The sequence below is a fragment of the Xenopus tropicalis genome, chromosome 1, assembly GCF_000004195.4.
Source record: "Xenopus tropicalis strain Nigerian chromosome 1, UCB_Xtro_10.0, whole genome shotgun sequence".
NCBI lineage: Eukaryota > Metazoa > Chordata > Amphibia > Anura > Pipidae > Xenopus > Xenopus tropicalis.
In genome coordinates, this window is record NC_030677.2 from 69,248,556 (window position 1) to 69,274,311 (window position 25,756).

The 25,756-nt window shown below is 35.9% G+C and overlaps 1 protein-coding gene across 49 annotated transcripts in view; it reads left to right on the top strand.

Annotated features, from left to right (window-relative positions):
• The window catches only part of ank2 (ankyrin 2, neuronal), a 284,604-nt gene that overhangs the window by 210,541 nt on the left and 48,307 nt on the right, over positions 1–25,756 (top strand). For 16 of the 49 annotated variants that reach the window (XM_031902875.1, XM_031902887.1, XM_031902900.1 and 13 more), the window contains 13 exons: positions 343–441; positions 703–801; positions 2,582–2,779; positions 3,199–3,297; positions 4,814–4,912; positions 5,892–5,990; positions 10,083–10,181; positions 14,550–14,622; positions 16,877–17,018; positions 18,650–18,661; positions 20,074–20,176; positions 21,843–21,943; positions 23,795–23,830. In XM_031902875.1, coding sequence (XP_031758735.1) covers positions 343–441; positions 703–801; positions 2,582–2,779; positions 3,199–3,297; positions 4,814–4,912; positions 5,892–5,990; positions 10,083–10,181; positions 14,550–14,622; positions 16,877–17,018; positions 18,650–18,661; positions 20,074–20,176; positions 21,843–21,943; positions 23,795–23,830 — 1,259 coding nt within the window. The remainder of the gene's footprint in view (positions 1–342; positions 442–702; positions 802–2,581; positions 2,780–3,198; positions 3,298–4,813; positions 4,913–5,891; positions 5,991–10,082; positions 10,182–14,549; positions 14,623–16,876; positions 17,019–18,649; positions 18,662–20,073; positions 20,177–21,842; positions 21,944–23,794; positions 23,831–25,756) is intronic. The other 33 variants (XM_012969089.3, XM_018096213.2, XM_012969090.3 and 30 more) reach the window with 8 other exon arrangements.

Sequence of the window (25,756 nt, forward strand, 5' to 3'; positions counted from 1 at the left end):
TCCTAAAACTAACAGAAATAGTCCTTTAGTCAACAATGTTAAAATTCTATAGTGTAAAAATAAAAAATTTAAACTATATAGAAATATAACAGAGCAAGCTTAAAGTATAAATATAAATAAATACTTCCTTTGAAAATTGCTTTCCCTTGGCCTACCACAGAGGGGTCATCTAAAATCTATTAACCAATTTTGACTAAATAATATTGCACTACATATTTAAAGGACAATGTAATTTATGCCCTGATAAACTCATTTAGCTTAAAATTATGTTACGTACATAGATTTTACTTGTGTTTTACTTAGTTTGATGAAACCTGTATTGTACTACGCTTTCCTTTACAGAAGGGATTTACACCACTACACGTGGCAGCAAAATATGGAAGCCTAGATGTGGCCAAATTACTCTTGCAGCGTCGGGCACCCCCTGATGCAGCAGGAAAGGTAAGGTCATTGGGGATTACGACTTATGATATAAATCAAAGATTATTTAAATGGCTTCCCATAATCAATATGGAAGTCAGTGGAGCATTAAAATGTGATAATACAACTGATAGTATTATGTATTTGAAGAATAACTCGCACTAAGGCATGCTTACTCATGTGCCATTTCATACAAGATAATCGTTACACTAATCTGTAATGTATTAAGTCTCTGTCAGTAACTAACTACAGTAATCCCTTAACAAACACACCCCTTTGCAGAATGGTCTCACACCACTCCATGTTGCTGCTCACTATGACAATCAGAAGGTGGCGCTGCTGTTACTGGACAAGGGCGCTTCTCCTCAAGTCACTGCTAAGGTGAGGTCCGAGTGCTTATTGCACATTGCATTACTAAGACGGCTGACTTTAATGGAAGTGGTTTGCCATTAATTATGTTCTAGACAGGAAAATAAGAGACATCCGTAGAGAAATAATAAACTGATCCAGTAAAGTAAAACAGAAAATACCTTAGAATATACACTATATGGCCAAATGTATCCCTTCTGATTGGTGGAACTGACAATTTAAGTCAATGCCTATTGCTGACTATTGATAAGCACACAGCCATGTAATCTCCAGCAACAAACATTCACAGCAGAATGGAAGCTCAGTGACTGCCCAGGGCACCACCATAATCCCATCTTTTCAACATATCACATTTCTGCTTTAATCAACTTAATTGTGAAATGGAAACATACTCGAACGTCAAAAGTTTTGACAGAAATTTGCGGAAAGTGACTGCCAAGCCCTGACCTGTCTTTGGAAACAGCTTTAAAACAAGAACTTGTGTGATTCTTTTAGATACCCTTCCTGATGACTTCCTTGCCAGCATTTAGTAGACAATGCACAAAAGAAAAATTGAGCTCTTACATAAAATTTACAAATCGGCTACTCTCAAATTTAGTAAAGGTGCAGAAAGACACTCACATATGCATCATATGTTTCAAGACTTATAAGTGATAAGAATAAGACAACTATAAACAGGACATTTTACCCACCAGTAAGAACAAGAACTATTGATTAGAATCTTGGCATTGGTTTTCATGAGCGAGCAGCCACTGTGTGCAATGGCAACCTTTAGCTAAAACAGTATTAAGTTTGCCACCATTGGACATTGGAAATCTGGTTTATTTAGAGATGAACCACACTTTATTATCGGATAGTCTGATGGATGAGTCTAGGTTTGGCATATGCCAGAAAAATACAACCTGCCTGAATGCATAATTTGTCTATGAAGTTTGTTGAATAACGATTAACAGAACTAATGTTCTGGGGTTGTTTTCATGGTTTGGGCTAGGGAATCTAGTACCACTTAAATCAGCCTGTTTTACACAATAAACACAAGGGATCATCCTGTGGAAGAGCAACTCCATGTGCTGGTTCTTTATTTTCTATGAGTAATCCAGGTGGGTGCTGATCCCACTCAGTACTGAGCTTCAGACTATAACTGTATGTCAGTTCTCTAAACTACTGGAAACAGTCCTGACCTTAACCCAATGGCCACCTGTAGATGGCTCTTCTCCCTGGTCACCCATCATAAGTTGCCAACCACACTCAGCACTTGGTTGCCCTATAGGAACTTCATTAGTTATTTGGATAAGCAGTTTTTGTAAATAATACTGTAGTTAACTACTTACCATAGATTGAATATTGTGCATATTCAGTTGCTTAGTGCAGCTAAAACACACACAGGCAACCTTTAAATGGACATCAGTGAAGTAGCATTATCTTTGGCCTCCTTATGTGCTGTGGTATTAAAATAAATGAAGAATGTGTTTGCACACAGTATGGCAGCTGCTTGTGTTTTTAACACATAGTCTAGTGATAGGAAAAGAAAGGGAAATAGAATCTCTACATTCCTTGATTTTCTTTTGAAATGTTATATTTCGGAAGGACCCACTAGCAAAGAGTAGCAATGTTTCCATGTGGTCATTGGGCATTTATTTTCTGTGGAAATTAAAGGACTCTAAACATTGACAAAAGGACAGGTCATTTGAAGACCTTAGAAATTAGGCAGTTGTTTTAATGCTGATTTTGTAGTTTAATTTAAATACTTGTCAATTGTGCAAACATAATTTTAAGTTGTTGTCTTGTTTAGAATGGCTACACACCACTGCACATTGCTTCCAAGAAGAACCAAATGCAGATAGCTACAACACTTCTAAACTATGGAGCAGAGACCAACATTCTGACCAATCAGGGAGTGACACCACTTCACCTTGCCGCCCAGGAGGGACATGCCGATATGGTTACACTACTGCTGAATAAACAGGCCAACATCCATGTTGGGACTAAGGTGAGTGGCTCTACTTCATTTTATTTGGTTTAAGCTATGTACTAAAGTAGAGTATGTCAAAGTAAGTGAGGGAAATATACAGGTACCTTTTTAAATAAGTGGTAAGATATATTTTGGAAACAGGGAGTTAACCCATTGTACTTGCATTTTGTTATAGCCTATAGAATTGTTTCTTCCTGTTCACAGTAGTCTTTCTGCAGAAAGCAGACCACTAGCCCTAATGCACCATTAGTACTTGTAATGATGTAATTATCAATAAAGCCTTAACATTGCTGAAAAAGTATATCAACAATAATATTCAACAATAATATATTACAATTCAGAGAAGCTTCCAGCTCAATGGCTTTCCTGTCATAGGTTAATTAAATGAAACCTTTTTGTGTTGATGATTTTTATAGCCTTTACTTTATTTTATTTAGAATGGATTGACACCATTGCACCTCGCAGCCCAGGAGGACAGAGTGATTGTAGGGGAAATATTGTCAAAGAATGGGGCCAACCTTGATGCTCAAACCAAGGTAATTATGGCAATTTGTATATCTATTTACATTTTATCAAGATACCTTCTCAGAAAATTTAGCATCTCAAATACATAGGGTCTTTCACCGCCACTCTAATAACACTAGATGTTAGAGTTTTTAATCTTTTTGGGGTTCAACAAATGTTGGATGTGCAGACCACCATAAGTTCAAAACAAGGTTGCAGAAATATAAAGACACTGCCATAACGGGCACATCACAATGACAGTGGGCCTTAAAGGACCATATAAACTTTAAGGGAATTATATGCATTTAAATATAATGTACTGTTACACTCGACTGTTAAAATTGTGTGTTAGCCATGGTTGTAAAATACAAAGATTTTAGTTAGGTGCTGGAAGATCACATAGGGGGCCATTTACTTACTATTGTTTTTTTTTCCCGATTCAGATTTGCAGTCACAGAAAAAAAAGTTGTGACTGTTTCGAGATTTACTATGCATCAAAGTGGCTTAAAATAAGAATCCGACAACTTTCCAGCTAAAACTTGCCAAGGTCACGTAGAAGTCATTGGCAGATTTCCCTTCTCTTCCCTGGAGGATTCTTCTTTTGCTTCTTTTTAATAATTTGAATAAATTCATTTCCACGAATCTCTGACATTTACTAAAAAGGGAATAAGTCGCAGAAAGTTGCACCAAAACCTCAACTTTTTCAAATTGTTGCATAAAAAAACAGTGTCAAAAATATAAAAACCTCTGAAGTTTTGAGGCAAAGAAGGATCCTCCAGGGAAGGGAAGTGGCATCTGCCATTGACTTTTATGTGATCTTGATAAGTTTTAGCTGGCAAAATGTTGGATTCGGATTTTAAGCAGTGACTTTTAAAAAATCCGAGCATCAGTAAATGGCCCCCATAGAAACTGTATATAGATATATTTTCACTTTATCACGTTATTGGTCAGCTCTTTCACTAGTAAACCAGCCCTCTTATGTAATGTACAGCTATGTTATAATTTAGTCTATCTATATATATTTATATACATACATGATGAAAACATTATGAAAACATATATTGTACTTTTATTTCTCTTGTTTGGGGCAAATCATTTGAATAAAATCTAAAGAAGGTGCCATGACAGGACTATTAACATTATGGGATGTCCCACTTCTCAACAGCCTGTCCTCTTACCTAACTTGGTATGCACCCTTCAACCTTAGCAGTGCATATCTGTTATAATGTTGATGAGTAGTATGATCCTGACCAGCAAATATTAACATCTATAACACCAAGTAAATTACTTACTTTGAGCAGCAAGTGGGTCATTTGAAACTACAGTTATGTTAGAGTAGAGTTAAATACCCTTTTAGACTGTCCCCAAATTGCTTTATGCTAATTCATTCCAAGTCTCCTCTGTTAACTTGACACTCATACATTAGTAAAAAATGTGTCCATGTTTATTTTGTTTTTAAATAATGCACTTTCCCAATATTCTCAGTTATATGTACCAAACCGGCCATTAGTATTGTAGCTAAATCTTAATAAAAAATTTTTTTTGTAGCTGGGTTACAGTCCGCTAATTGTAGCTTGTCACTATGGAAACATAAAGATGGTGAACTTTCTTCTAAACCACGGAGCAAATGTCAATGCTAAAACCAAGGTAATGATTTGCCATTTATCGAGCACTTTACTCGCACTGTTTGCTGTTTGTTCTTTTGCTTTTTGGCTCTACAAATGAGTTCTGTGCATTAACGATTTTAATGGTGCAATTATATTTTCTGTAAGTGTGCCGCATAGCTGCGATACATACAATATACTGTCAAAAGAAGATTTGTAATATGAGAGGAAAGTGTGGTGCAGACTGAAACATGTGGCACACAGATCTTAAATAGAACTGGCTATACTTTCATACCATGTTAGTATTTAGAATATTTATCCTTATGTGATTTGGCATCTCTTTATAGGAACTGAAGGTTTTTAGATGTTTTTGTTGAATAGTATGTATCAAGTATTGCAGTTAGTGTCTGTCTATCCTTATGGTTTCAATACAGCACTGCGCATCTGTGGTTCTGTCTGAATGTGCCCTACAATGACACAGAACAGATGAAGTTAGACAAAATATTGGGTAGATTTATCAAAATGTGACATCAAAGTTTATCACAGAAAAACTTTATATTCATTCCTATGGGATTTTTAGAAGTTCATTTATCAAATGGTGAACTTTCACCCATTGATAAATACACTTCTAAAAAACACACAGGAATGAATACAAGGTGGGGAGGTTTTGAACGCATCCAAAACTGAGCAGCTTAATTCATGCTACTTATGGGCACAATGGATACTTACAGCTAAATCTTTTTGTAAATAATTGTACAGTTGTCTTCAAAAAAACCATGAACTGTTTCTTAGAAACAGTATTTTGTCAATGTATACTGTGAAGACACAAAGCATTATTCATACTGTATGAATAGATATTCCTATTTGCTACATTTACATCCAATTAGAGTTGGCATCATGCTCTCAGCTAAAATTGTATCTTACTATTAATTTCTTTTTTATATTCTATAGATATAATAGAGCAAAATAACAGTATAAGAATGCTACTTAATTATCTTATTAATTCCCTTTTTCACAAACAGAATGGTTATACACCATTACATCAAGCTGCTCAGCAGGGACATACCCACATCATAAACGTTCTACTGCAGAATGGTGCCAAGCCCAATGTTACAACTTCAGTAAGTTCTCTGTTTTTTTGTTCTTATCTAGTACATTTTAATCACAGTAACATGTAGATGGCATGTGTAGACAACTGGCTGTGGAATTCTTATGCATGTGTGCTTGGAGTCGTGGTACACGTTAAGGTATATTGAAAATATAGAAAGATTTTTTTGTTAACTGGTATAAATATGTTTATTAATAGGATTTACTAAGGATTTTTTTTCTTCACTGGCATAAATATGTTTAAGGCTAAGGACCCACGGAGCGAGTTAGTCATTTGCATTAGATTGTGCTGCTACTGTGGACAACTAACCGCTCCGAAATGCCTATCGACCGGCAACAATACGAGTCGCCTGCAAAGTTTCCTCCTGCAGGCGACTTTGTACGACTTCGGAAAGACAAAGTGATGTGTTGGCCTTTCCAACTGCGACTCCTATTGTTGCCAGTGGGTGGCATTTTGGAGCGTTAGTTAGTTTCTAGCTATAATATAATAATATAGTCAGTAAAAAAGAATAACATTTCAAAGGGATTGTGCACCTTAAATCAACTTTTAGGATGATGTAGACAATTATATTCTGTGATAACTTTTAGTTAGTTTTCATTTATTATTTGTGTTTTTTTTAGTTATTTAGCTTTTTCTTCAGCAGCTTACCAGTTTTGAATTTCAGCAGCTATCTGGTTGCTAGGGTCTTGTTTACCTTAGCAACCAGACAGTGGTTTGAATAAGAGGCTGGAATATAAATAGGAAAGTGCCTAAATAGAAAGATAAGAAATACAAGTAACAATAATAATACAATTGTAGCCTCACAGAGCAATTAGTTGCTGGGGTAAGTGACCCCAATTTAAAAGCTGGAAAGATGCAGAAGGCAAATTATTAAACAGCTATAAAAAATAAATAACGAAGACTAATTGCAGAATTGCTGGGAATAGGGCATAGGGCAGAGATCTTAGAAGTGTCTAAGGAAACTATTTTTAGATAAGTTTGTGTTTGAACCTGTAGACAAATGAAGATAAATGGAGATGAATAACGAGTAGTTTATAATCTGAAAAATCATTTGACTTGGTGCTTCTTGTTAGACAAAACAATAGTTCACATGCTTACCTATTGCTACATGTTCCAATGTGGGAGGTGTAAGAGGTTATAATAACGTCACAGAATGGTTAATAGACCTGCAAACCTTGTCAAAAGATTCATAACTTTAATAACTTGACTATGTTGTATATTCATAAATCAACTGTTATACTTGCACTACTTTGCACATATAAGTAGATACCTTTTGCTGAGAAACTCTATGAAGTGTTTTTTTAGAACCCACTGCAATTTTTTTTTATTATTTTATTCTCTCATTATTCTTAAACAAGAAATCAATTCTTATTAGTGCAGCGTGATGTACTCTCATAATCAGTGAGAGATTCTCCAGCCCCCATCCAGCTCCCAGACAGGCCGCACCCTTTACAGGGGCACAGTAATAGAGTATGACATGGGGCGGCCAGGCCAAGATTTAGATAAATTAGTGAATTAGTTCACTGTGTTTGCAAATCAAAACAACCAGTTGGGTTACTTGGGCTTAGAGAGTAAAAAAAATCCCCTAATATAAAATAAATACTCCCAAAACCCTCTCAAAACAGAATGTAGGAAGGTATTCACATGTCTTCAGCTAGACAAATAACATTGCCTCTTCAATGTTGAAAATCAGAATTTGGTGTCACTTAATGCCCACAGTAGGGCATAAATATGCACATAGCTGTATAATTGCCTCCTTGCCTAAAAGGATTCTGTCATGATTTTATGGCATACTTTTTATTTCTAAATTACACTCTTTACACTGCAAATACTTCACTCTACCATTTAAAATTTTATTCTTGAACCAACAAATGTATTTTATTTTAGCTGTAATATTGGTGTGTAGGCAGCCATCTGAGTGCATTGCGCCTGAGTCTGAGCTCTCAGAAGGAGCCAGTACTACACATTAGAACTGCTTTCAGATAACATGTTGTTTCTCATACTCCCATGCAACTGGAGGTGTCCCAAGCTGGACTTGGATTTTTTACTATTGCGTGCTATTCTGATTTACCTCTTTTAGCAATAAAGGTGTCAGGTAGCTGCAATCTTGCTAACATCCCATTGTTCTGCTGATAGACTGCTGGGGGGGGAAGGGAGGGGTGTGATATCACTCAGACTTGCAGCTCAGCAGTAAAGTGTGACTGTAGTTTAGTGCACATGTCACATGGCTGTGGCATCCTGGGACATGAAGAATATTACTAGCCCCAAAAAAAATGAAATATAAAAAATCTGTAGAAAATCTGCACTTTTAAATAACAGATTTCAATGCAGGATTCTGCTGGATAAGCTCTATTCACTGGAAGTGGGCTTTCTCCTTTTTGATGAATATGTGTTTTTATGCTCTGTACATTTGAGTACGCAGTATCAGCTGTGGATGTCGGTATAGTAAACAGGGATAACTCTTATACAGGTAAAGGACCTGTTATCCAGAATGCTGGAGACTTGTGGTTTTCCGAACAAGGCATCCTTCTGTAATTTGGCTCATTATACCTTAAGTCTACACAAACCAATATTACCTGCCAAGCTTCTACTCTGATACAGGTGTGGTACCTTTTATCCAGAATACTTAGGACTTAGTGTTTTCTGGATAAGGGGTCTCTCCATAATTTGGATCTCTATACCTTAAGCCTACTAAAAAATTATTTAAAATAAACCCAATACAAATTAATTATATTTAGTTAGGATCAAGTACAAGATACTATTATTATTATTATTATTACAGACAAAAAGGAAAATCTTTTAAAATTGGAATTATTTGATCAAAATGGAGTCTATTGGAGATGGCCTTTCTGTATTTCGGATCTCTCTGGATAACAGGTTTCTGGATAATGGATCCCATACTTGTATATTGATTTCTTTTAAAGTTAGATGTGTGTCTTGAGCCAGTGATCCAACCTTAGCTAGCAGTTCAAAGGACTGGAGCATGCACCTTGCTTACAAATTAATGTAAATTGCTAAGGTGCTCAGAGGGTCATTATGAATAAGTTTACATTAAATTAATTTTTTGGGTGTAGATTGTAGACAGGGTGCTAAATTTCTAGTTTTTTTTGTACCTATAAGGTTAAAAATGGCACAGACAGCAGCATATATATTAATAATGTCTATAACTAAACCACAAGAAACGTCACAGGAAGCTCCCAGTCAGGCAGCTCCAGGGGTTTAGTCAAATTGAAGCTCTGTACATCAGGGGATCGTGGGAACTTTTTGCATCTGGAAGATATTCGTATATCATTGTGCCTATGCAGCCACAATGCAGTTTACAGATGTATTACCCAAACTATAGCAATTTAGTATTCCACAGGAACAAGCCATACATGTGCTTATTTATTTTAACTGATATTATATCTGAAAATATTAAGTACATATATATTATTACATTTTTAGTACATGTATTATTACATTTTAAATTGTATCTATTTAATTTGCAGCAGGCAAAAAGTAACGCCAAGAGTGATGATTTTTCCCCACATATAGTCTATGTTACTTCATTGATAGTGAATGTAAGATTTTCCTCTGTGGAAATAACATACTTACACTAAATGACTCTCAGATGTGTGAGTGCTGCTTTATTTTTCTTAAGGGAGCACTGTATCCAGATGAAGGCAGTTCTCTATAGGCTGCACATTTTCACAGCAGACCTGGTGGGGCTAAAGCAGCTTTTCTTAACGTAGCAGTGACAAAAACATTCTTCAAATACTGAATATTAATTCTGATGAACTTCAGTGACTGATCCTGATTCTGGGAGAAGCTAGCTGGCATTTGCACTGGAGGCTAATGTTTGCTAGCACGCGCAGCTTTAACACAGACAGCACATTTTAATGTGGGAAAAGCTGGCAGATGTCGGCATGTTGTGTTGCTATGGGGATCTGAAAGAGGGAGAAGAACTTCTGAAGTTAAATAGAGGTTGTTGGTAGAAAGTAGTGCTGGTTCTCGTACATGGTGCCTTGTTTTGGATGGAAAAGCTGGCTCACACCTAGTAGTGTGTATGATCTCATTGGCTGCTATTCTCTCATTCTGTCTCCTACTCCACCTTCTTCCCCTGTAGAATGGCAACACTGCCCTGGCGATTGCTAGACGGCTGGGATATATCTCTGTGGTGGATACATTGAAGGTTGTTACAGAAGAAATTGTCACTACTACAACGGTATGTATCTGCAGCATTGTAAGAGTTACATGATATCTGTATCATATATATATATACATATATAATGTATATATAGTGTTTGTTACGCTGGGAGCTAGTGCATTAGTTTTCGGTCTTTAACCAACTCAGCTAAGCAGTTATCTTTTTGTATTCTAGAGCGCAACAGTAGTGCAGTAGTGCAACAGTGTTCTGTATAAATATGGAAATTAGTCTGTATATGGATTAATGCAGTATAGGGGCATAAGCAACTGAAGGCCCCTTATCTATGTGAACAAAAACTCCCAACATCCCACTGACAATCATAGGGGGATGAAGGGCTGTGGGATTTGTAGTTCAAAACATATGAAGAGTCACCAGTTGCCATTCAGATACTAAAGATTTATTTAGATATTTCCCAAACAATTTTATTGTGCATTTTAAAAATAATTAGACACATGTTTAGGTTTTCATTTAGTTGTATTTATTCAGGAGGATATGCTTGTTTGAATCTAATGCAGATCAAGTGTGTGTAGCTCATAGGCAAATGATGTGCTTTCCCCTCAGCATGAAAGGGGTTAATTATTATCACCAATTTTGTCACCCAATATAATTAGCAAGGTCACCTGTAAATAAGTACAGTCAAAATTGCCTAAATTCAATCATGTGGCTTTATAAGTATATCTGAGATGTAGCCCATCCCAGCTGTAGTTGTGAAATGTTGTGCATATCACAGTAAATTGATTTGGTTGAATTGTGCAGAGTGCACTAGCAGAATGTTTTCAGGGAGACAGGCTAGAATGTCGTTTTTTCTTATCACTGATAAATTGTGCACATCTCCAAGAAACGATGGTGTTAATCCCCATTAAATGAATCTTGCAGTGTTTGGCAATCTGCCTTTGTTCTCTGAATTCATCATTACTTGTTATTTGGCAAGACTGATTTGAGTATCACAATGAAGCTTCTAGCATCACACCTCTCATAGCCTTGCTGTCGGCATGCACTCCATAAGCATTAAACCTTTCAGCTCATCTTTTCTGTTTATGAGGAAGTCAAGGTTACAGAAGTAGAAGAAGTAGCTGAGTTATTATAGTTGTTAAAATTTAGTTCAGGTATGTGATCTATAATACAGAATGAGCACTGTGCCTTGTATGAATAAATTGCTTGTTCAAATAGGATATTATAGGAAATAATTAATAAATACAAATTCCAATTTCAATACAACTCTGAATTATTTTCACACCAAATAGTTAAAGCTACTGCTTTAGTTCAATCTACCACCCACTTTTTAGAGAAGTGTAGAATCCTGGCTGATCCTGGTTAATCAATTTTTTTTACTGAAAACTGTTAAAAAATACACAGAGCTGCATTTATTTCATTCTTTGGGCCCATCTAAAACAGGCTGGTTAAAATGTATCCCAAAAGGGTGGTGCAACATTAAGGGGCAGATTTACTAAAACTTTAACTTTTCTTTTAAAAATTCAAATAAACCCATTTCCACAAATGTCAAGTCTGTACTTGAAAAGTACATGTGGTAAAAATCGCAGAAAAGTCGTAAGTCGAGTTTTTCAAATTGTTGCACTGAAACCTTTACTTTTTCGAATTGCTGCACAAAAACCCAGCATCAAAAATCTGAAAACCAAAGAAGGATCCTGAAAAGTACACCTTTTAAAGGATATTGGCAAGTTATAGTTGCCGAATTGTCTGATTCTGATTTTTTGCAGTTCTGTCGCTTAGTAAATCTCGTTAAGTTACAACCTTATTTTCAGCAACTTTTAGCTCTAAAAAATCAGAATCAGAAAAAAAAATCTGACCGTTATTAAATGGCCCCCCAATTGTACCTACATATGTATATGAGCCCGTTTGTCATGGAAATGTTAGTGCTAGTTCTCTCGTGGAACATTCCATGGTAACTGGCATTCATTTTGGTGGCTGCTGAATCGCTCAGTATTGGGTTAGATTCAACTGTATGGGAAAAAATGTATCTTTAACATTTTCTCCACATTTTTCCACAGGCTACAAAAGAGTTTTTTTAATTAGAAATTTCTCCCATGCAAATTACTTTAGTACAAGATAAAAAAATATATATTTATACATTCTCCATTAACGGCACTCACCATACTCCCAACTCCCAACAATATATATATATGTGTGTGTGGTTGCTGGATATAGCAAATGTGCCATTTAGTTGGCTGCATGAAGGGGCCAGTGTGAATAATAAAAGCTTTCACACCTCACATATAAAGGTTTATTTTTTTAAAGCAAAGCATGCTTTAAATCACTTTAAAGTGGGGGATATAATAGCTGTTAAGGGAAATTTTAATACAGTTCCATTAAGCCACTGAATTTATTCAGAGACCCATTAGCCAGTGTAAAAAAAGATTACATATTTTATAGTTGTCACCAGTGTACAGTGTATGTAATTAAACTTATACTGACACAGTCTTTACATTTGCACCAACAAATACTCCACCTTCAGGCATGTCTTAAAAATATGCAGTGTGTAATTTAGATTTACAGTGCAGTTTACTGTCTAATGTTTTAACTGCTACTGCAGTGGTGAGTTCTGGTCCAGCAGTCCAAACACCTGTCCCCACTTCCTAGCAAAGCATGGAAAGCACTCTGTCAATAGGAGACACAGGTGATGAAAGGCTGACATTGCTCTGAAATGCTTGCAATGTCTCTCTTTTATTTTGGCAACCAGTGACAGGTGGTTATTTCATTTGCCACAATTTCAATTGAAGTGTGCATAGGCATCAAGCCATAAGCACATAATGGTACACTTCTGTAATAGGGTACAACAGTACCGTTTTCACTTAGGCTTTCTGGTTTGGAGCTGGCTGTCCAGGTTTCTGACCTCTGCAATTGAAAAACTCTGCTACTAGTGCTTACAATCAACGTTGCTACAGCGCCTGCCTTTATGCCCCATCCCCTGATGTAATTGTCCCGCAGGTAAACATCACCATGATGTCATCCCTCTGCCCCCCCCCCCCCCATCCTTCTTATGCAATGGGAAAAGGTGGCAACCCTAGGGTGTAAGAATATAGAGACCCAAGCAGGTTGGATCCTGACTGCTCTTTTAAAACATCTCTGGGCCGGCAATGCTGGGAAATACTCTGATGGGGTGAAAAATTATTTCAACTCAACCAGTGTACCTATGTGAAAAACATCATCTTACCTGGGGATTATGGACATGATGGTGACCATACAAAGATTTTGCTGTATTCCCTAAGATACATTATTTGTACAGCGTGTGTTTTTCAATCCCTGCATCAGTAGCTTTCCAAACCCAGAAGCTGGAGGAGCAAGCATTGAGCATTAAAGACATTTTTGTATTTGTATGTTGTTCAGATTTCCATGGCATTAATAAGAATCACATACAAGGTTCCTGCTTACATACTAATCTGTATGCAGGCGTGCTCCTCCCCTCCTCCTCTGTACCAGCTTCAGAGCTGCCCACCTGCCGTCTGTTATTTCTGTGCTATCTTTGTCTATGAAAATCTGTCACAGGGCTGATAATATCATATATCATAAAAAACCACGGTTAACTCATTACTTGCTTTGCAGATTTTGCAGCTAGTTACAGTGATTTTACTTAACATTTAGATTACATGTGGAAAATGTTTTGTTTTATTCTGATCCAAGAAATATTGTTTTTAGGGAAATTTAATAAACCTATGAACAAAATTAATAATACATACAATACATAACACATATGTCCAAGTGTATCAATTAATTCATTAACATTTAGTAGTTAAATGCCATGTAGCAGTTATAGGACAATAAACCCCCAAGTCATCTTGCTCACAATAGGGTTGTTATGTTGGCTAATGTTTGAAAGCTACATAAAAAGTTAAAATTATATGCTCATAGTATATGGAAATGGAAAATCATAATAAGTCATGTTTTTATGTAGCTGAGCATTGCTAGAAACATTATTGCATTCTCTGGTGTTTATAGAAACTTTCATCAGAGCTTATTTCCATGGTTTTTCCTAGACATTTTACAGTATGAACATAAGGCACAGTAATACTACATTCCATCCCTTTGTTAATTAGCCAGCTGGTTACATTCTGAATTACACAGAGCAGAATATAAACAGATCTCTATAAGGTGTAGTAGTAATATATAATATATCAGTAAGAACCATTTATTGAATAACTATGTAACACCTATTGGGGGTTGTAGAGAGAACACCTTACCTCCCAAGCAAAGCTGGATTATGAGCAAGATTCCTAGGCACCTGGTTAGGTCCTCATTCATGCCAGGGTGGGCCCACCAGTGCTAGATAGTGGTGGCAGCTATTAGTCAGAATACTACTCCTACAGAAGGCTTTGTAGAATTTCCTATTGTCTCAAAAAACGATCTAATCCACTTTGATCTATCTTGCAGACTGTGACCGAGAAACACAAGCTTAATGTCCCTGAGACAATGACAGAAGTTCTGGATGTTTCTGATGAGGAAGGTGAGGTTTATGTGAAAGACCTGTTTTTAACCCTTTGAATGCCAGTCCAATTATTTCAGTGCAGATCCTGATTGGCCCCCTGTCCTTCAGCATTGCGTTAACACTGATCAAGCTTCCCAATTTCTTAACCATGTTCTAAAATAATTTTTAATGCACTCTCTTTTCCTTATTCCCTTTCCTTGAAATTCCTATTGATCCATTTATTTAATTTAGTATGTTGTAAAAAGTGCTATTCTAAGACAATTTGCTATTGGTCTTCATTTTTTTTATCTGTGTTTTTCTTTTTTAGCTTTTTATCAAGAAACCCTCCAGTTATGAATTTTAGCATCTATATGGTTGCTAGGGTGCAAATTACCCTAGCAACCAGGCAGTGGTTTAAATCACAAACTGGGTTATGAATAAAGGTGGGGCTGAATAGAAATAAAAGTAATAAAACAATAACAATGAAATTGTAGCCTCAAAGAGCAATAGTTTTTTTTACTGCCGGGGTCACTTTTGAAAGCTGGAAAGAGTCAGGAGTGAAAAGCAAATAATTCAAAAAACAATAAAAAATGAAGACCAATTAAAAAGTTGCTAGGAAATGGTCAGTAGTAAATTGGCAATTTTTGTATCCAAAACAGTGCCTTCCATATTTCAATACCAAACATAATATGTTATCTTTCACCTTTGCCATGTTTGAAATTATTGATTAGACTTATGCAGAGAGATATATTTATGCCATGCCATTCAGTTCCTTCTCTAATGTTAACTAGCTTTCTAATCTTTCTCTACTACCCTCTGAAACTGAATAATACTTCATACAGCTCGTAAGTTCTTTGATGGTGAGCTCTTGTCAGATCAGGAACTTCTTAGTATGCAAGGTATCCCATCACACAGGTGCTTGGGCCTCATTTAGCATGTGTGTATATCTTCTTTTGGGTTGCAGTGGATATAGAACTGTAATTAGCAGACAGCTTGCATAAAATATTGACTCCATGACAGTAATGTTGTTTGTGAGTGAAATACATTAACAATTAAGATTATAGTTTTTCTGCATGATTTATTAACCAGCAGTAATTGGGATTCAGGGAATGCCAGACGTCTACCTCTAGTAATTGAGATAGTGTTTTTCTTGGCTATATTTAATCCTTATAAATGAAAGAATGGATTTGAATGGCTTCTGAGAGAATTGTTATGAAGTAATATGTAAGTTTACTAGAGAAAGAAAAAATATGGGGAATGTGATTTACTTATATATAAAGAATACCCAGCCTACAACCTTCTAGCAGTTGAGGATATGCAACCCTAACTTGCAAAATCTTAACCTGTACTCAACCCTAAATTTCAGCTTTAACACTCCTGACACACAGGTTCCACAGGTTGTGGGTTAGCCTGCACTCCACTAACGCATATGTATTTCCTGGGAGCATGCATCTTCAGATATATCTCTGCTGCAAATTAATATTTTTACATCAATTTTTAATATCATTACCGTATTTAAAAACGTAAAGGGGAACTCCAGCTTCTGAACCAAAATATGTTAAAGAGCCACACACACAACCCCTAATATACCTATTACCGTAATCTGTTCCTTCAAAAAGTATGAATACATAACATATGTTATATGCTGAAATCCAGCTGCGAAACAGTTCATCAATTCAGAACCATTTGAAATCCTGGCAGGGGAGAAGGGACTAAAACACTGATATTACAAGTTTTAACAAGTTCTCTCCAGCTTACAGACAGCATACCTGAACTACGTAACCCACAATGCATTGCACTGTGATGTTCCTTTCCTTACTGACATCACATATGCAGGGAATTGTGGGATTTGGATTATGCAGGATGAAGGCAAGATTTATTCCATTAAAAATCATTAAAAGGCTACATATTTTTCAATTGATGTATAATGTAAATTTGCTTGAAATCATGTTTACTTTTCAAAGAATTTAAGTTGTGTTTGGGCAGAGTTCCCATTTAAGCCATTTTGTGGCTATTGGGACAAAACTATAAGATGCAAAGATTAAGATAAAGAAATAAAACTGTATATGTGGTATTTCTACATTATGGTTTAGGCACCAGATATCTACATTTGTGCTACATTATTTATATTGCAACCTAGATAAAATGACCTATGAACCAGTATGACTGTATGAAGCAGCTGCTTATTAATTTTATTGGGGCTGAGTGTCAGTGACATCATATTAACATATATTGATTACAATGGCTTAGTAATAAACACTATTAAAGCTATTTCAAAACTTTTTGTAAGAAGATGATACAATGACGGGAGATGGTGGCGAGTATCTACGACCTGAGGACTTAAAAGAACTTGGAGACGATTCATTGCCAAGCAGTCACTATTTGGATGGAATGAACTATCTAAGGTACAGCTTGGAGGGAGGACGCTCAGACAGGTATGTAAATATACAGTATACATAAAACTATGCTGGTTTTAAAAACTGCAGTTAGCCCTAAAGAAAATGTTTAAATATTATGCTGGATGAAACCTATATAGTCTGAGCACAGTATATCACAATGTTCATCTACACAATACACACAGCACACAACGGTACTACTGCACCAAACAGCAATAATACCCAGCGGTGTAACTATTGAGGAAGTGGCCGCGGGGGTTACGGGGGCCCGGTCCACAGGGTCTGCTTCCTCTATAGCTATAGCTTTAGTGAAGCCCCCCGTCCCACCACTCTCCTAGTGGGCAGGGAAGAAGGACTTAAGGGAGGGGCAGACAGGGCATTTCAGACATGAGGCATGGTGGGGTGGCACTTTACCAGTGGTGGCAAAAACGGCCTATAATTTAATGAGAAAAAAGGCTTGCTTTTGGGCTATATTGTAGGGGCAGACAATACAAGAAATAATATTTACAAAAGATAATAATGAAAAATTGAAATTCACATGTAGTTAATTAGACTTTATTTCATTGCAAATCTTAAATGTCCACAGAGCATGTTTAAGACCTCAGTGCAAAATACAGGTATGGGACCTGTTATCAGAGCTTTCTGGATAAGGGGTTTCTGCATAACGGATCCCATTACTGTACCAGCATTTTCAGTAACTGCATACACTGCACAATGATAAAAACTATAAAATGTGCAAACTTTTTTTTCTGAGGCCAGACAAGGCACTTCACTGACCTTTTAAATGAAATATGTGCAAAGGAAAACACTTTCATATTGTAAATCATTTTTGCAGTTGGAGATCTTTATTACATTAACCCTTATAATTTTTAAGCAATGATAAATTGCAGTTTGCAAGGCTAAAGGTGCAGATTTTATAGCTGTTAAGGTTATTGTAGTTTTATTCCTTAAAGTGTTCAGCAAACCTTGTCCAGTGGCTTATTTTTTATTTATGGGTAAGTATAGGAATGACTTTACCGTTCCCCTAAAAAACTAGAGTGGTTTAGACATAATAAGATTAATATTTCTGACTGAAATTTAAGTGCAAGTTCTAGTTATTTATCAATGCCTAAAGGCCACTGGATGACACATTGGCAACAAAATGATTTTCCCCATGATAAATGGTAGATAGCTCTAAGTAGTAGATACATTACATAGATGTATAAAGTACATAAGGCTTTGAAATATGACTTATTAATGGTGTAACATAGGAGAGGCAATAATATTTTTAAATAACTGTTATGTTAAAAGTGAAAAGTTGCATACATATGGCACATAGTATGGCCATTGTAACGCAGGGATGGTATTTCTGATCATTTAGTAAGTGGCAAGGTTTTTAGATACAGTATAATGAGCTCCTAAGATCAGGAGTGGGGATCTGCTTATATTCAATACACTGGCTTTCATAACGGCTGGATTGCAAGTAAAGTGATCAAACGTATTTAAGCTCCATTCACAAATGTTTGGTTGACTATTACTAGTCATTTATTTTATTTTACATTGAGTAATACAATTATTTTCTACTAATATTATACTAATATAAAATATCTCTAATTCACCATCTAACATTTTGCCATCATTACTTATGGCTCTTTTTTTCTTTCTTCCCTTGGCGTGGATGCTTTTCATAGCATTATGCCTAGGTAGGTATCGCACTGCATGCAGTTCTCATCTTCATACTCATTTGCTTGATGTCCACTCTACAATTCCCGTGCTTCATAATACTATATTTATGTTTCTTTTATGTATATTTGTTTAAACTAAGCACTCATTCTGCTGTTATATGTTGGTTCTTTTTCTGTGTAAGGCTTTACTACAGGGTTGGAAATAGGAGGGTGAGCAGAGCAGACAACCACTTTGATATGCCATGACTACCACTGATGTTAGTTCTCCATGCAGCTAGTTATTCACCCTTAGTTTCTTGATAACTCATATATCTAAGGGTATCTTTCCCACTATTTGGTTTGTGTTATGTGCTACAATGCCTAGTCCTGCTTCTGCGTAACTAATTCAGCCAATAAAGGAATCTTAGGTGGGGTATGATAGTGTTTTGAAACTTGTCCCCCTTTAACTTTATGGGAACTAATCGTAACTAGCACACTACAGCTATGGTTTTTTTAGTTGTAGTGTTTGATTCATGATGGATAACTTGTGGGTCTAACCCAGCAGGCAATAAACAAATAAATGTATAAGCCCAGGAATATGGCACTAAGGGACCCTACCTAGTCCCTTGATAGGTGTGTAGAATAGTGGGGTACAATAGGTATATCTTATTTCTTTCTATATGTGTTTTTCCTTTTTAATGTGAATGGTATTAAAAAAAATATTTAATACGCCAAGTAATCAAAAATAAATGTAAAAATCCATGTTTACAGCATAAAATTAGATGAGGCTTCAATGAGCTTTATTTTTTTGTTGCAATGGGCTTAGGTGTCTATCAGAGCTACATTATATTGTTTAATGTTTTCTAATTATTTCTTGTGTTTCTTGTTGCCAAAGCAGCCATCTTGCTATCTTGCAGTGTGTCTGTCCATGTAATGCAAAATGTGACCTGCCACATGCTTTATTTTCTTAAGTATAATCAATGTGGCAATAGCTTTATACAAAGATCCTGTTCCAAAGAGAATGTGTGTGAGCAGTGTGAGCTATATCTTCCAGGGGATGATCATTCTTATTTCCTTTAAAGAAGTTAAAATAAACCTGTAACCTCATTGCTACATTTATCTTTAGGTGAATATAAAGCATCTCTAAGGAGGAGCTCCTTAGAAATGCCCATAAAGTTATAATAAATAAAAAAATCAATTGTAATTAATTTAATTGTTACATTTTGAATTAATGTTTGTGTTAATGTATTTGAAACCTATAGAGCCTACAATTATGCCTTATTATTAAAAGTGACTGAGTTGACAAGGCTGCATTTGCCGCCCCCTGGAAGTTGCATGAAACATTAATAGCTCACCTTTTTTTATTTTTTTTGGCTTGTCCTTCCATCTCACCCTCACATCCCCAACCCCCGCTGCTGATGTATATATAAATATATATGTCAACCGACCAGCCTGCGATCCTTCAGTTCAGACAGGTCCCACTCCGTGAGCCATACATCCTACCTAAGGGGAAGTGCCATGATAGATGACAGCATTATCATCCCAAATGAACAGGTAAATATATGCACTTCTTTTCTTTTTCCCTTGTTTATTCAGCAGGGAGACATTACACATTTGCTGTGATGCAACGTATCCTTGTAATGTTAATCTGTAATTTAAGGGCCAGATTTATCAAAATGTGAGATTGAAGCTCACCACAGAAAAACTCACCCACGTTGTATTCATTCATTGGGATTTTTAGAAGCATATTTAAAAGTTATAGTTTACAATTTAATAAATACGCTTCTAAAAATCCCATAGGAATGAATAGAAAGTGGATAAACTCTGTAATGATCTCACATTTTGATAAATCTGCCCTTTAGGGTGCAAGGCATATGAACCTGCAGACACAAATAAGACTCAGCTCTCTCTTCAGCAAAATCTCTATTCCTTACTAGAACAGCTGATTGCCATAAGGTAACATAGTGATTAAAATGACACCTGCCTCACCTGAAGCCAATTCCACAGGTATAAACACAGACCACAATTTTTCCCATTTATGGTCTGTAACTGGTCTGTTTACAATCTATATTCATGGGACAAATATTTCCATTTAAACCGCAATTAAAACTGTATTTTGAACAATGCAATGTAAAAAATAGCCTATTGCCTGGGGTTAGGTACATAAAAAATACATGAAAATAATAAGCAATTCCCTCATCAACACAGCAATGCAAGAATTAAATTAGTACATATTGAACCTAATAAATTAGCATATGGTTGTCATTCTTTTTAGAGAAAAAGCCAGATTTAAACATCCAGTTTTCAAAGTGTAATATAATTTTTGATGACACATTCTAATGTAGCAGAGTTTGATAGACACAGCTGCTTAAATGACAGCTTGTGTACAGAGACTGTATATTTGATTTCCTTCCTATGTATCTGTAAACTGGTATAGGATCCATTATCCAGAAAGTTACGAATTAGACTCCATAGACTCCATTAAAAGCAAATAATTCACATTTTTAAAAATAATGCCTTGTACTTGATACCAACTAAGATATAATTAATCCTTATGGGAAGCAAAACAATCTTATTGTGTTTAATTAATGTTTGAATTGTTTTTTAGTAGACTTAAAGCATGGAGACTCAAATGACAGAAAGATACAGAAAACCCTAGGTCATGCCTGTTCTGGATAACAGGTCCCATACCTGTATTGTTCTTCTGCAGTTAAACAGACCTCTAGTGAAATGTTGTCATTCCTTCAATGGCTAAAAGAAAATGGGCACGCAAATGTTTTCAGGGCCCTAAAGTATTATAAGAGCTCTAGTATCCTGCAATATTTCATATTTTTTAAGGCTTCACTTTAATTTCCATTTAAACACAAAAGGCCTGATTTATGACAACAGAGCATGCTGGTTTGATACATACAGAACAAGGAAATATAGAGAAATGATTGGATATAACATTGGGAGTGATTGTGTGCCATGAGGAAAATGTTACCATTTGATCAATTTTGTAAAAGTTTGTTGTATTCATTGAGGAAATGTAAAAATGCATCCAAAGTTTTCCTAAATGAATTGTGTATCTCATATAGATATACTGTAGATAGTAACAGTTTTGATGTGTCATTTCCTTTGACACCATTGCTTTGAACGTCACACTTGTTCACACCATCCAGTTACTATTTAGTGTTAATTAAACTCTATTAATAATTTACTTAATTATAATTGTTTCCAGGTTTCATATTTAGCGCATGCAGAGCCGAACACCTACCGATTTAGCTGGGGGGCCGACAATCTAGACAACATTGCACTGTCTTCTAGCCCAATTCATTCGGGGTGAGTAATGCACTTTCAAAAATGCAAATACAGTGGCATCTAGAATACATACACTTTCTGTAAAATAGTAAGCCAATCAAAAGTACAGTTTTCCATACTGCCTTTTGTATAGCTAATGTTTTCTAAATGTTTTTAGGGAGAACAAACCTTAGTTATCCATTGATATGCCCATCCGAGGTTTATACATAACAGGAGTGACAGTCGATAACCTTGAAATCATTCTTATTTTTAGTATCCCAGTTGTATATGGAGATAAACTGACTACTAATAGCATGTTGTTTTAATCATTGGATGTCTGATGAGTTAAAACATTTAAAAAACATAACAATGATGTAATTCATTGTTACACAAAATGTTTGGAAATCTCTTTATTTTGCATAAATGTGCACATTAATAGAGTGGTGGCATGCAAGTTTGAGGAGTTTGGTTACATGTGAGCCAGAGGATACCAGACTAACACTATATTACATGGCATATATTTGGAAAGGAGTATATGTGCCACAGCATGGCTAGTTCTCCCATACTGGATATACAAAAAGGTGGTCTTTATAAAACAAAAATTACAGGGCAGATTTATCAACGTTCTTATTCAAATTGTTACTGTGACAAACATTTTTGCACTAAAAACTCGAGAATTCGTGTTAAGGTTTCAAAAATGTAAATGTTCATTATTTGTGAAAGCGCAAGCAAATCAACAAAACTCAAATGTAAAACTTCAGTGTCTAAAAGCTTGTAAGTTCATGTAGATGCTAAAAACAAATGATGTAAAAAAAATGCAAAACCATGAAAAATGCAAATATAAAAATACACCATCTAAAGGCTGTCGAGGTCATGTAGAAGTCAATGGAAGCTGTCCTAGGCAAATTTAAACAATATTTAATTCGTGATTTTAAAGGTTTTCATTTCTTTCATTTGTAAGTGGTAACATTTTTAATTTATATGAATTAAGAGAAAAATCTAAAATTCACAGATTCAAATTTTGATAAATAAGCCTATTAGTACTGCTTTTAGGAATAAGAATTGTTCTCTTAGTCATGTGATTTATATGTATTTACAGTTAAAGATGACCTAAAAAGCCTTCCCCAAATTTAGATAAATTTGGTTAATGTCAAGATTCAAGTTTCTTGGAAATTCAAAGTGCAAAGCAGTTATAGAATACTGAGCAACAAAAAAATATATTTACTTGTAAATATCTGAAAAACACAGAAAAGTTCTTAGCATAATAATAATTGTAAGGAAAAAGTTACCCAGTATATTACCAGGAATGTATTGTAAAACCATAGACAAAATCTGATGTACTGTGACATGCCTTTATCACTGTAAGTACAAATAAACTGTAGCTTTTGGTTTTACTGAGCCTTGGAGGAAGCAGCCAGTCAGTTCTCTTGTACTTGTTTTGATAAGGGCCCATTCATTGATATTGTCCTGGCTGTCGCTCAGCTCTTTGTTATACAGTAAGGTCTATGAAAGAGTTCTATACTAAAAGAAGTGTTTTTAATAATCCAAAAGAAAGATACTAAAAGTAATATGTTTACCTGCTCAGTACAAAGCAAAAATTGATTATGCTAAAAAAACATAAAAAAGGCAAAATCAACTTTCTTGTAATACATCACTTTTTGAAAGGATGTTGCAATAAATATTGTTCAGTATTTTGAATATAGGGTTTTATTACTATTGCATGGATTGATGGCTAATTGTGTCCTGCTACAGCATTTGTATCAGTTCCAGTAGTTGTGTTATATCAGTACATGCTTTTCTTTTCCTTCCTTTACTGTTCTCTTCCTCTGCTTCTGTTTTCTTTACTCTGCTGATTTCTTGCTTCCTCACTTTTAAAAATCTGTTCTGTTGCAGCCACATGTCTCCTTGTCTTGACCGAGACAACAGCAGGTGAACTTATATTTGTATTCAATATGTGATTGACTTGTGCCCACCTTACACACATGGATGCTTTAGGGCTCATTCACATGGCTATTTTTCTATTAGAGAATAGTGTGCTTTGTTGGAAACAGCGATGGTTTCATGCCAACCACTGTTACTGTAATGATATTGAGAGGAAATAAAAAATTCAGAACAAACTAAAATTCTCAACACATTTTTTCTTCCTGACAGAAAATACCTATGTAAATGAGCCCTAATGTGGTCATTACCTGGCTGGTATAGCTAATTAATCACTAAAATATAATACAATAATCATCTGACAAATCAACTCTTCCTGACCTCCCCAACCTTAAACAGTCTAATAAATATTGCTGTAGTGCGCATGGAACCATATATTTATGTGACTTATCAAATCTTTTTATGCACCGGTGTACACGTGTGCTTGAAGCAGTGCAAGCTTGGGTGAATTAATATAGTCCAGGGGTTACCCCTCTCCAAGGCCGCTAGTTGCAATCATTTATTCAACTACAGTAAAAGTGTGCAAAAGCCTTCATCAATGGAAGTGGAAAAAACAAGCAAAATACAGTGGATATAAAAAGTCTACGCACCCCTGTTGAAAAACAAACTGAAATCTTTTAGGTGGAGGGAAGAAAACCAAAAAAACTAAAATAATGTGGTTGCATAAGTGTGCACGCCCTCTTCTAACTGGGGATATAGCTGTGTTCAGAATTAAGCAATCACATTCAAAATCATGTTAAATAGGAGTCAGCATACACCTGCCATCATTTAAAGTGCCTCTGATTAACCCCAAATAAAGTTCAGCTGCTCTAGTTGGTCTTTTCCTGACATGGTCCACAGAGAGCTTCCAAAGCATCAGAGGGATCTCATTGTTAAAAGATATCAGTCAGGAGAAGGGTACAAAAGAATTTCCAAGGCATTAGATATACCATAGAACACAGTGAAGACAGTCATCATCAAGTGGAGAAAATATGGCACAACACTGACATTACCAAGAACTGGACGTCCCTCCAAAATTGATGAAAAGATGAGAAGAAAACTGGTCAGGGAGGCTACCAAGAGGCCTACAGCAACAAAGGAGCTGCAGGAATATCTGGCAAGTACTGGCTGTGTGGTACATGTGACAATAATCTCCCGTATTCTTCATATGTATGGGGTAGAGTGGCAAGATGAAAGCCTTTTCTTACGAAGAAAAACATCCAAGCCAGGCTACATTTTGCAAAAACACATCTGAAGTCTACCAAAAGCATGTGGGAAAAGGTGTTATGGTCTGATGAAACCAAGGTTGAACTTTTTGGCCATAATTCCAAAAAATATGTTTGGTGCAAAAACAATACTGCACATCACCAAAAGAACACCATACCCACAGTGAAGCATGGTGGTGGCAGCATCATGCTTTGAGGCTGTTTTTCTTCAGCTGGAACTGGGGCCATAGTTAAAAACCTTCAGGCTTCTGCTAGAAAGCTGAACAGGAGGAGGAACTTCATCTTTCAGCATGACAACGACCCAAAGCATACATCCAAATCAACAAAGGAATGGCTTCACCGAAAGAAGATTACAGTTTTGGAATTGCTCAGCCAGAGCCCAGACCTGAATCCTATTGAAAATCTGTGGGGTGATCTAAAGAGGGCTGTACACAGGAGATGATCTCGCAATCTGACAGATTTGGAGTACTTCTGCAAAGAAGAGTGGGCAAATCTTGCATAGTCAAAATGTGCCATGCTGATAGACTCATACCCAAAAAGAGTGCTGTAATAAAAACAAAAGCTGCTTCAACAAAGTATTAGTCAACACACTTATGCAACCACATTATTTTATTTTTTTTGGTTTTCTTCCCTTCACCTAAAAGATTTCAGTTTGTTTTTCAATTGAGTGGTACATTTTATGGGTCACATTAAAGGTGGAAAAAGTTCTAAA